The following is a 12070-nucleotide window of genomic DNA, read 5'->3' on the forward strand; positions in this document are numbered from 1 at the left end:
GCAAGTTATCGTCATGCAGAATAGCCAGGGGTTCAGCTGTAATGCACATAAGTATAGGCAATGTGAACAGAATAAAATCACAGTTTCTTTATTTGGATGTCTGTGTAAAAAAAAGTCTTGCCAATTATAGTACTGTAACATAAACTGGTGAAACTTCTTGTGGTCTTGTTTGAAGGCCCTTTGGGAAAGAGAGGAAAGAGTAAAAATACTAATGTTATATGGGATGTAGTATCCAAATATGTGTGAAATGATTATACTCTGTAACCTTTATCAGTGTAAATGAAAGCCTGATCTTCCCTTTTACAGACATAACTTGCATAATGCCCTGCCTAGTCCAAATCTTTGTAATCTGATATCTTGATTGATAAGAGTACAGATAACATAAGCAGCCACACCCTGTTCTCTCTCTTACATGATAAAGCTAGTGGTGATCTTTTCTTATGGTAAAACTGGGAGTGGAATAACTATTCCTTTTCTGGAATTATAATCCCTGTTTTCACATTGTAATCTCCAAATATGGTGTTACTGACCTGAGATCATGACTTCAATTTTTTCTGATCACTGTACCTTCCCTTTCAATTAAGGAAATATTTCAGCCTCAGAATGGAAAAAGGGTCTTGTGGTATTGCTGTGGTCCAACAGTTTACGATGCTTCTCACATGGGACATGCCAGGTACTGCAGTTCCTTTTTTTGATATAGGTAATAACAGTGCCTGTTGGAAGCAAAAGGTTAATAGAAAAAGGTACTTTATTTAGATGAGTGCATTACTAGCAAATAGTCTCACTATACTCAACACTTGACATTTGAGATTAAAAGCATGTTATAATATTATGTCATTGTGTGATTAAAAAATTACTAGTAGATGATGAAAAATCAGAACTGTCGTAAAATTGTGGACCTTGAGATTAAAGTAGTTTGTGCATAGCATAGAAATGGACTCGAGGTGTTCACTAAAAACACCCCTATATCTTTTATGTTTTTAGGTCATACATCTCATTTGATATCCTGAGAAGAATCTTGAGGGATTATTTTAAATATGACATTTTCTATTGTATGAATATTACAGATATTGATGATAAGGTAAAGTCTTTTTAAATTGCAATCTAAAATACTGTACTTTGAACATGGAAGTCAGAGTTGTATGTAATTGCCATTTGATAAGCCAAGATAAACCTTACACTTATTAATATACACATACATTTTGTACACATCGGTTTTTCTCAGTTTTGTAGCATTCCTAAGGTAGCAAAACCTGTGTTGTATATAAATGAACGCTGTCGTAAATGATGAAGACTAAGCATTTTACAGAGGTAACTTATTTGCCTGTTGAGATTCCTAATTAACTCTGTTGAGGTACCTGATTAACTATGTATGGTGTGTTTAATTTGTATTACTGCATGTAATTCTTGTACCTTGTTAAATTTATAGGGATTCTGAAATGCCTTTGGTATATAATAGGTTTTATTTGCACTTTATATAAAACTATGTGTCGCTTCAGAAAAATATGTTCACATTTCTGCTCTGTAGATCATCAAGAGAGCAAGACAAAATTACCTTTTTGAACGGTATAGAGAGAACAAATCGGCACCAGATCAGCTACTTGAAGATGTTAAAACTGCCTCAGAGGTGGGTGTGGTATTTAATCCCTGCTAGTGTTTTAGGTTCTTACTCAATAATGTAGCAAAGCATCTAAAAAATGCCTCTGACTGCTACCTCCTTAAACTTTGCGCTTGTTTCAGTTTTTCTATTGAACTGTTACCACCCATATTAGAAATGTGATTGGAACCGCACATCACTTTGATTCTTCCATTGTTTTAGAACTGACTAGAACTATCGTGTAAAAGGCATGCCTGATCTTTGTGTCCTTAGCATTTGTTTGTGAGTGCATGTATATTGTTGTTGGGGTGTTGGGGAAAAAGCTCAAAAAGCATTTGGATGTTTGTGTTAGAATTCAAACTTTAAAAATAACCCTTTAAAATAGTTTTTAAATGGTGATATGTGCATAATCTTTTAAAGCTTGTGAGATTTCTCTTTTGTACCATTGATGGCCTTGGAAAGAGCAAAAAGCCTCCAAAGCTTTAGGGATTTAATAAATAGTGTATGCTGGACTGAAAGTGGGGGAAGGCGATTCTCTGCTCATTTTTAACACTACAGATCACAAAGAGATTACCAGTCTAATGAATTGAATGCAGGCCTGGGAATAGGAGGTCTGGGAATTTTACCCAACTGTCATTGCCTGACATGCTCTCAGAGCATAACATTTAATCTCTATGTTTCACATTAAAGCTTCTCCTTTTCAGATTTGTGATAATCAACTGTGTAATTGAGGTGATCAACTGCACAGAAAATGAAAATTACTGAACAACAGTAATGATGATGTAGTAATTTATAAAGTCTTTCTGAAAAACTGAATTCAGATGTGAACTAAATTCTTTCAACTTCTTTATTTCTGATGAGGAGTATGTTTCAGGAGTTTGATATCAAAGCTTTTCATGTGGCATAATGTATTATTCGTCACTAGCAAGATACTATGTGGCTAAGATAATGAATTGTGTATGGAACATAGTGCTACTGTACTGCAAGTTGCTTTCTAAATTTTTTTTTAATTGTAGTTCTTTTCAGTTAAATTAAATGAGACGACAGACCCAGATAAAAAGCAAATGTTAGAAAGAATTCAAAATGCAGTGAAGTCTGCTTTTGACCCTCTACAAGAAGCTGTGCAAGCCAAACTCCCCGCAGAAGAGATCAACAGATGTCATGAGGTCAGTTTGAGCTCTGTTTTAAATTATATTTGGCTTATAACTGTTAGGGGTTTAAAAAATAATATTTAGCTTGTAGTGATTCCCTGAAACATTATGGAAATTTTTATTCCTAAAAAGAGGAATGGTGGGCCTGAAGACTTTTTAGTACTTTGCATTCAATACAGGAGGTTTGATCTTTGAATCCAACTCTATAGTTTTTGCATGCTGTTTTTATCAGTGGCTTTTTTTTCCCCTCCTACTGTGATAATTACTCAGTTATTTTTACCGTTCCAGTGGGGATTTTTCTCTTGCATATATTTAGACTTTGACTTTTTTGTCTCAATGAATTAGTTTCAGTATAGATTACTGAACATGCATTTATGACATTCCAATACTGGTGGCATTTTTCTACAAAAGTGTTTCTGTTTCTGGTCAGAGAAAAAAGTACATCCCAAAAAGTTATGCTCAGGATAATTTTTATCCAAAGGCCGTTGCATTTAGCGACAATAATCCTATTGACTTTATTGGGCTTTGGTAGTGTCCCAGTAACCTAGTCAGTCAATATAACTACCATCTTTTAGTAATTGGTTTCTACTGTCATCTTTTCTTGCTTTCAGATTATTTGTGATAATTACTGTAGGAAGCATAGGGTATGTGCTCCCTTCTTGAGAAGACTCTCTCTAAATTACATTTTTTTAAAAAGTCCAGCTATTCTAATATCAAGTGCCTTTATAAAAGTGTATACTGACCTAACAGAATTTTAAAACCAACCAAAATCTAAACAATCACACCTCCTATATCCTATTGTAAAAACCCCTCATCTTTTAATATCAGACTGAACTGTATCCTTGCTGATGTTCAAATTAGTCTTTCAAACACTTTTCAGCAATGTGCACAGAAAGGCTTCTGTTAGGATTATCCAGTAGTAAAGGGGGAAACAGATGATGTGATATAACTGCAGGTCCCATCCGATGTTCACAGTGTAAATTCCACATGCCTATTTCAGTGATTGATATCAAAGTAGATATCACTTATCAGTTCATCTTCCTTCCTCTGTTTGTTTCATCCATATTTATGAAGAGCAATATGATAAAAATCTGGTAGGAACACAGGTTACTCTGTATTCATAGCCAAGTGTCTTTTTCCTTAAGCAAACCTCTCTGTTCAGAGTAAGATCTTTCTGCAGAGTTTAAACAGGGCAAGTCTTTGATCAGTTGCACTTACAATTATTGTTCTATAGATACTGTTGGAAGAAGCCAAGGATTTGCTGTCTGACTGGTTGGACACAAAATTTGGCAGTCAGGTGACTGACAATTCCATATTCTCAAAGCTCCCCAAATTCTGGGAAGGAGAATTTCATAAAGATATGGAAGCGCTCAATGTAAGTAAATAAACTGTTTTCTGTTCTAGAAGTGTATGTGCCATGCCTCGTATTACCCAGAATACAATTTAGGTCCTTAACAGCTTTCAAAAACCTCATATTTCAACCTCATTGATAAAGTATTTTCTTTAATGTGGATAGGTAGCTGTTAAATTAGCACCTGTTCTGTTTCCATCCCAACAATCTTAAATCCATCGTGCATGTTACCAGAGCCAGTTAACTGTTTGACGTGTGCACTCCATCCCTTCCCCTTGGTGTAACATGGGCTTATAATCATAAACTGATCCAGAAGTTTGAGATAGAGTCTGATAGCTGCACAAGAGAGCCCTACCAACCTCAGCATTTAGACTGACTACTTATCAGTCTTTAGTCACTAAGAAATTTTGTGATGATAACAATTAAGGACAGATCTGTCTGTGACAGATGAAATGTCGTGTCATATGCAGTGGTTCAGATCAGTGAAGGTTTATTTATTTACCTGCAAATCAGAGGCACTTATTGCCTGTTCTGTTGGAAGTGCCAGTAAGTGGAAGAGCTGACATCTCCTGTGGTAGCTTGTTGTTAACATAGTCTTAAAGGCTGAGGAAAAAATGGCCACAGCACATTGCTTCAGAGCAGAAAGCTTGAAATAGGAATCTTTGATTCTACTGCCAGTTGGTTTTGAGTCAATTTTTAACCAATGTATAATATATACATATTTAATGTATATTTGCATATGTATAAATACTTATATATATATGTAAAATACATAAAATTCTACTTTTTATCTATAGGTTTTACCTCCAGATGTTTTAACACGGGTTAGTGAATATGTGCCAGAAATTGTGGATTTTGTGAAAAAGATTGTAGATAATGGTTATGGGTAAGTTTGCTACTGGATGCTTTTGTTGTGTGTTTATACTGTATCAGAGCCAGAAGGATTGCTTTCAACACTTAACTGAGAACTGTTTTCTCTGTTTTCTTACGCAATAGTAGTCTTTTCCAGAAGTAGTGTTTCATCAAATATAGAAACTTCAGGTTCCTTCGCAAAAGACCTATTATTTCTCACCTGATGAAAATGTGCTATTCTATACTTCTTATGATGTCTTACAAAGAGAGAAGTTAGATTATTAAATTTATAGGGTGAAATCCTCATTCATTAAAATAGTCAAAGTCCCATTCACTTGAACTTTGACTCCTGGCTTTCAGCAAGGGGTTTCAAAAGTGGATGCCCGAGTAAATGGCTAGAAATTAGTTGTAAATAGCATAAGTCAAAAAAAAAAAATGATCATGAACTGTTTTTCTGCTATTGTCTAATATAAAAAGATGTTAGTTGTTTGCCCTTTGATAATTTTTATTATGACTGTCAATGATTTGTCTGAGGACTTTTATGGTAAGGCCTTAAAACTTAGGCTCACCTGAGTCATCTTTACAATCCTGAGCAGTACTGTATGTCGTTTCACTAGAGAACTTAAGTTTAAGAGAGTGATTTTTGGGATAAAATTCAGTTACATCTTGGTAGAAAGTTAGCTAAACAATGATCTTTAACTTTTCAGGTATGTGTCCAATGGATCTGTATACTTTGATACTGTGAAGTTTGATTCCAGTGAAACACACTCCTATGCTAAGTTGGTTCCTGAAGCTGTAGGTGATCAAAAAGCACTTCAAGAGGGTGAAGGTAAAAAGGGGAAATAACATTTGCTTAGGTTGCTGAAGAAACTGATGATGTGTTGATCTCTTCAGTTGTTTTCACTGACATTTGAATTAAAGTTAGTCAGAGTTGAATGGTTTACCTGCTATACTTCCTTTACTAATAGATTTCTTGTCCAAAGTTTTGAAGCTTGAGCCCGCCCTTTTCTGAAAGCTTTTAATTGGCAAATACCAAGAAACATTATTCATTCTAGGATGTTTTGGGGTTGTGGGTTTTTTTGTTTGTTTGGGGTTTTTTTGGTCAGAATTGTAAATAGCTCAGTCATTTGACTATAGCCCAGTTATGTGCCTGTTCATCTGGTTCAAAGTAGGAGGAACAAAGACTTCAAGCTGGGTCTTCCACATGCCAGGTGAATGCTCTCCACTTCAGGCTGTGGTTATTTCACGACAAAAATTTGTGTTCCTCTTTCATACTGAGAATTCTTTTCACTTTGTAAACCTTGTTGTGATGGACTAAATCCAAATACAGATTTTTTTTGAGTCAAGTTATAGCAGAGTAGCAGCTTAAAATGCTCAATAAACCAGACTCATTAGTTATTTGCTTCTAAGGTTGTACAGTTTTAGTAGCAAATCATCCGCAAAGTCTATCAGAAGAATATTAAAAGGTTTTCATATAACACTCAGACTAGGTAAAATAAGGGCCCTTGTACTAGGTGAAACTAGCAGTATCTGAGAGAAGCAGCTTAAAGTGGATATGGTTTCTCTTCTTCATTAAGACCGTTATAACTGAAATCTTCTAGGTGAAATAGAAGGTGCTTGTCTTTGTGGTAACATGAATGTATCATTTCTGCTATGTAACAGTCAGTGTTGTTGAATTGTTGTGTCATTTTGCAAATAGGAACCAATGCTGAGTGATTAATGTAACTAACCAAGAGTGTGCATACATCAAGTTATTGCTTGTCAGCTTAGCTGCTTTGACTCATTTGTGATGATTGTCCTTACCCTGACAGATAATGTAATTTTGACTATTACAGGCAGCAGAAATGCTGAGCTTTGAAAGTTGCAATTAATGTAAATAAAAGCATAATACTTTGAAGTGCATAATGTTAGATATTCTAAACAATTGAGATTGCAGGTATCTCAATCTGTACATCAAAATTAATTGACAAGTTTAACCTTGACAATTTTGTCTTTATCCTGGATTCTTGTGTGGTAGATGGTATTGTTAACCACTTTAGTGTTTGACAGTACTGCAGAAATGGTAAATTCCCTGTGTTTTAAAGATGTTATAATGAGAGTACCACCTAAATGGTGATAAGGAGCTAACACCAATTAATGCATAACACATCTGTGGTGGTAACAAAACAGTAAACAGCTATTGAACAACTACCAGCCATTCTGTGCAGCAACTGAGATTAGGGGTGGAAGAAATATCCTATGATCATGTTGTGTGTGCAGATTAAGAAAATCCTAGTCTTAATTTGGATCTTCCTAATTTTGGCGTGAATTTGATTCTGTAGTCTTACTTGTCTATGAGTATAGGGGGTTTTGTTTCTATATTTCTTTTTCTGTAACTACAATATTGGAATTGTGCCTGCAGAGAGAATGTAGATGAATCTCACGTCCAAACTTAGAAAGCAGTGCAGCTGATACTACTTGTCAGATTTCCTGTCAACCAAACAAAACCCCAAAGGATTATCAAGGTTAATTATGAGGAATTTTGAGGGCTGAGTGTTTTTATTTTCTGTTTATTTATTTTTTTAATTTACTTGATGTGAGGTACAGCAGGGCTAAAAATCAATAATGCTGGTGTTTAAATAAAATGTATATATTTACCTTTTCTCTTCTGAAAGGTGACTTGAGCATCTCATCTGATCGCTTAAGTGAGAAGCATTCTCCAAGTGATTTTGCTTTGTGGAAATCTTCCAAGCCAGGAGAGCCTTCATGGGACTCTCCATGGGGAAAGGTAAGGACATTATAATCAGGATTTAGCTCTTCTACGCCTTATTAAATAGCATGTTACACAAATACTTTGCTTCATCTCATATTAATAATGTGTAGATTATCTTGTATTCAGTCATAGATTCTGTTGCTATGTTCATTTAATAATTTAGAATGTGTATCAGTCTGTCTGTTTGATACCTTTTAAGCAGAAGTCTGCATGCAGACTCATGATGGCTGTTACTGATCATTTGTCCTCTATTTATCTACAGGTTTTATCTGCAGTAATTTCTATATCTTCTTTTTTCCTTGTGATCAAAAGTATTAATGTAATTTTTAAAAGAATAATAAGGATAATCAAAGCATCACAGATGTATATGCCATGTTTGATCTTTAAATCCAACAGTATTACTTCTATGAAGCTGAGACTGAGAATCTTTTTTTTCTTGGTAGAACTGTATCTCATTTCCTCAGGTGTGTAACTGCTTAGGAGCAGAGCAATGAGGGAATGATACATAGGCAGGAGCAGAAGACAAATAAGTAGTAGCCACATAATGTCTTTTTCTTAACAGGGACGTCCAGGTTGGCACATTGAATGTTCCGCGATGGCTGGATCCATTCTAGGAGAGTCAATGGATATTCATGGAGGGGGTTTTGATCTCCGATTTCCCCACCATGACAATGAACTGGCACAGTCTGAGGTGAGTGAACTGGCCTTCAGTTTCTGCAGTGAAAAAGCAACGTGCTTTGCTTTGACTGCAACTCACACAAATCCATCGATTAATTTTTAAAACTTTATCTGTGTTTTGTATAAGCATAACTTTTTGGTCTCAAGATTTTATTCTTAAATGATCCTATTTCATGGTAACTATGTAAACAGTGTTGGGTCTTCGGGGTTTTTTGTTTTTGCTGCAGGCGTACTTTGAAAATGATCACTGGGTTCGGTATTTTCTGCATACTGGCCACTTAACAATTGCTGGCTGTAAAATGTCAAAATCTTTGAAGAATTTCATTACCATAAAAGATGCACTAAAGAAACATACAGGTAAAAATTACTTTGGAATTTGAATGCTTTTGATGTACTTTGAGGGGTGACTGTGGTAATTTTGTTACTCAGGCATATAATGGAGTTTCCAAAAATGGCTAACTCCAGGTGTCTTTCTTCTTCACTAACTTTAGAACAGCTTCCTTGTTCTTCTGTTCCTTGTCAGTATTATCTGTATGGGTAATAATGTTCTTGCTTTTTTGGTAGATGTATTGATAGCAAGAATGTTGAAAATTATGTTCTTAGCCACTGCATTATTGGAGGCCATAAAAATGCTTTAGATTATGATTATTTTCCTCGTTTATTTTGAAACTTGTAATAGCACGACAGTTACGGTTGGCTTTCCTCATGCACTCTTGGAAGGATACACTGGATTATTCAAATAATACCATGGAGTCAGCTATTCAGTATGAGAAGTTTATGAATGTAAGTAAGCTTTCCATTCCTCCTCCAGCTCTCTAAGCTTTGTGTTGTCATATGTGTTTCAAGGAATAGAACCAAGGATGTAGAGGCCACATCCACAGACTGAGTTTGCCTTCTGAATTCATCAGGTGGGATGTCACAGTATTTGTTTAGCTACCATTGAACATTCAAGTCATGTAAATTCCACAGACAGCTACGTTTCTCTGCAGCTGGGTGTTCTCTCCAAGTTTTGACATCTCTGAGCAGCTTGACACACGCAAGATTAGTTCTCAGTTCAGCTTGCTTATAGGACTCAGTCCAACAGACACTTTCTTAACATGTCTGCCAGATCAGACTTTACACAAATACAGCCAAAGGGGAAGAGGGAGTATCATTCCTACCTTGTCGCCTCACCTGTATACATTGAGCATTTGCCTCTGTGCCTTGCAGACATATGTGAAGGGTCAGGAACAATTTCTGTCCCTGCTTAGTTTGGAGCCATGATTTAAACCCACATTTCCCACAAGAATGCTGTACAGCATTTTGAGATCATTGATCTTGATCTGTCCAGCTGAAGCTATTCAGCTTTTTATGTAAAATGTTTGGTTTGGGCCACAGAACAAGTGAAAATGACTTTTCATCAAGCTGGATGCCCACTTAAAATAGTCCTTTGCTATAAAACCATCTTTATTCTTCAGCTTCCATTGCTAGCAACACATTTAAAAATCTGCCATAACAACTCTTGCCTAAACTTTTTTAAAATGATACTGCATTTGAGCAGCTTGGTGTTACAGTATCATAGTGCATCATGCAGTGGCAGAGCCAAGAGATAGAACTGAATTGCAGTCCAACTGTGATTTAGAGAGTTACGTAAAATGTGTGGGTTTCCTTGTTTTGACAGACATTCAGTAGATCCTGGCTGAAACAGTGTTGAAACCGTAAACTTTAGGAGGCTAATTAAGAAATAATGCCTTTTCGTAGTAAATATTGGTTGTGTCTAATTTAAACCAATTTTTAGCTATATTCTTCTTTTACAGGAGTTCTTTTTAAATGTGAAGGATATTCTTCGAGCTCCCACTGATGTGACAGGCCAGTTTCAGAAATGGGAAAATCAGGAAGCAGAGCTGAACAAAAAGTGAGTGGAGCATTACTACTACTCTGAATAGCCATTGTGTAGCTAGATGTTTAATTTTTTTTCCCTTGCAAAATGACTTACTGTGTATATAATGATATTTATAAGTCTGTAGCATTTCCACTGAGTACCTCAAGTCTATATAAGCTAGTGAATTTAATCTTGCAACAGCTTTATGAAGTATAGATGAAATTGTTAGTTTCCCTTTTGTTTATGTTAAGTACACTGGCATGCCTCATCACCCTGTTTATGAAGGGAAAGAGAACTTTTTTGTTAGATAGCTGCCATTTTCTTCACTACTTGAAATGCTGTCCTTCTATCTGAGAAGTGACCAATAATTCACAGTGGTTATAACTGGAAAAATAGTATTTTACACATTTCAAAGTGCAGTGAGCAAACTCAGACAAATAGGAGTCAAATGACCTGACTGAAAGCACAAAAGATCAGAGTGCCAATGTTTGAGAATGTGTTACTGAGAGAGAGAGAGTGATATCAATATTGCTGTTTTATAACAAAACTATCATAGCTGTTTGTAGTAAGGACAGCTTCCTATATGACTTCTATTATGTGTAAAATTTAAAATAGAAGCATCTTATGTTGCAGTACTAAAATTGTTCCTAGTTGAGTTCACTGTTGTGAACAGATGTTGACTATTGAAAGACCAAGTGCAGATGCTTCTGTTGAGTGATGTCCTCTGAAAATTTCTTCTTCAACCTGAAGTTGGTAGAGATAACCCTTTTTTTTAAAAAAAAAAAAAGGGGGAAGATAGTAAGTAAAAGGTGAAAAGGAAGGGGCAAAGAAGTGGGAGGAAGAGAAGATATGCTTCATGGATATTTGGTTTTGTCTTCTTTCTCTACCAGTTCTCATTCTCTTTTCTTTGGAAAAATTACGTTGTTTGAAACAGTAGTACCCTTTGTGTGATGAAATGGTACTTAATATACTGTATTACTTATGACGCCTATTCATGAGCATTACAAAGGTTTGCATTAATTTATTCCTTGTATCTGCTTGTAACAGCTTCATAACACTTCACTTTGTGGTAAGTTAACTTCCAAATTGGTGCTCCTTGATGTAAAAATACTAAACAGAGTACTTGGCTGGTATGTAGGGATAGGAGAGTAATGCTGTAAAAAAAAAAAAAAAAAAAAAAGGTAAGCCCAAGAAGATGCTAAATAAGCAATTTGTACTGCTCTAAAAAACTGATAAGAAAATGTCAGTTGCTGAAAAAGTGTTTGATGTAATTTGTTTGGATAGTTGTTGCCAATTAGATTATCCTGCCTGCCTTTGTCCATAGCAGCAAAACAGCAGCATCATAATAATGCCTTTTTCTCGCTCATCTGTTTTTCCTTCAAATATAAATGATGACCAACAAAAGATTATCTCACTTTTAGGTCCCCTTACTCTTCTAACAGAGATTCTTCAGAGTAGGTTGCAGATACTTTTGACATCAATAGTAAAAAAAATCTTTTTCTTCTTAGTTTTTACGACAAGAAGGCAGCAATTCATGAAGCACTGTGTGACAATATTGACACTCGCTCTGTCTTAGAAGAAATGCGTTCGTTAGTCAGTCAGAGTAACTCCTATATTGCTGCAAAGAAATCTTCCAGACAAATGCCAAACAGACTTCTTTTAGAAAACATCAGTTCCTATCTCACTCAAATGCTAAAGGTATGTAATAGCAAGTAGTAACGTTGCTATTGCACTGTGCAATATAACTGTTGTATTTTTCAAGAATGTAGGGATCTGTACAGTCTTTGTTAAATCTTGTAGGAAACTAGAGATCTTCCACAGACACCCC

At 35.5% G+C, this 12070-nt stretch overlaps 1 protein-coding gene across 4 annotated transcripts in view; it reads left to right on the plus strand.

Moving 5' to 3' along the window:
- CARS1 (cysteinyl-tRNA synthetase 1) overlaps nucleotides 1-12070 on the plus strand; it is a 34424-nt gene that overhangs the window by 9458 nt on the left and 12896 nt on the right. For all 4 annotated transcript variants that reach the window (XM_074884399.1, XM_074884397.1, XM_074884398.1 and 1 more), the window contains 13 exons: nucleotides 585-673; nucleotides 985-1081; nucleotides 1529-1627; nucleotides 2614-2763; nucleotides 3983-4123; nucleotides 4897-4985; nucleotides 5659-5780; nucleotides 7606-7718; nucleotides 8266-8394; nucleotides 8609-8738; nucleotides 9061-9164; nucleotides 10178-10275; nucleotides 11751-11940. In XM_074884399.1, the coding sequence (XP_074740500.1) occupies nucleotides 585-673; nucleotides 985-1081; nucleotides 1529-1627; nucleotides 2614-2763; nucleotides 3983-4123; nucleotides 4897-4985; nucleotides 5659-5780; nucleotides 7606-7718; nucleotides 8266-8394; nucleotides 8609-8738; nucleotides 9061-9164; nucleotides 10178-10275; nucleotides 11751-11940 (1551 nt within the window). The remainder of the gene's footprint in view (nucleotides 1-584; nucleotides 674-984; nucleotides 1082-1528; nucleotides 1628-2613; nucleotides 2764-3982; nucleotides 4124-4896; nucleotides 4986-5658; nucleotides 5781-7605; nucleotides 7719-8265; nucleotides 8395-8608; nucleotides 8739-9060; nucleotides 9165-10177; nucleotides 10276-11750; nucleotides 11941-12070) is intronic.

This window comes from Strix uralensis, chromosome 15, assembly GCF_047716275.1.
Source record: "Strix uralensis isolate ZFMK-TIS-50842 chromosome 15, bStrUra1, whole genome shotgun sequence".
NCBI classification, from domain to species: Eukaryota; Metazoa; Chordata; class Aves; order Strigiformes; family Strigidae; genus Strix; species Strix uralensis.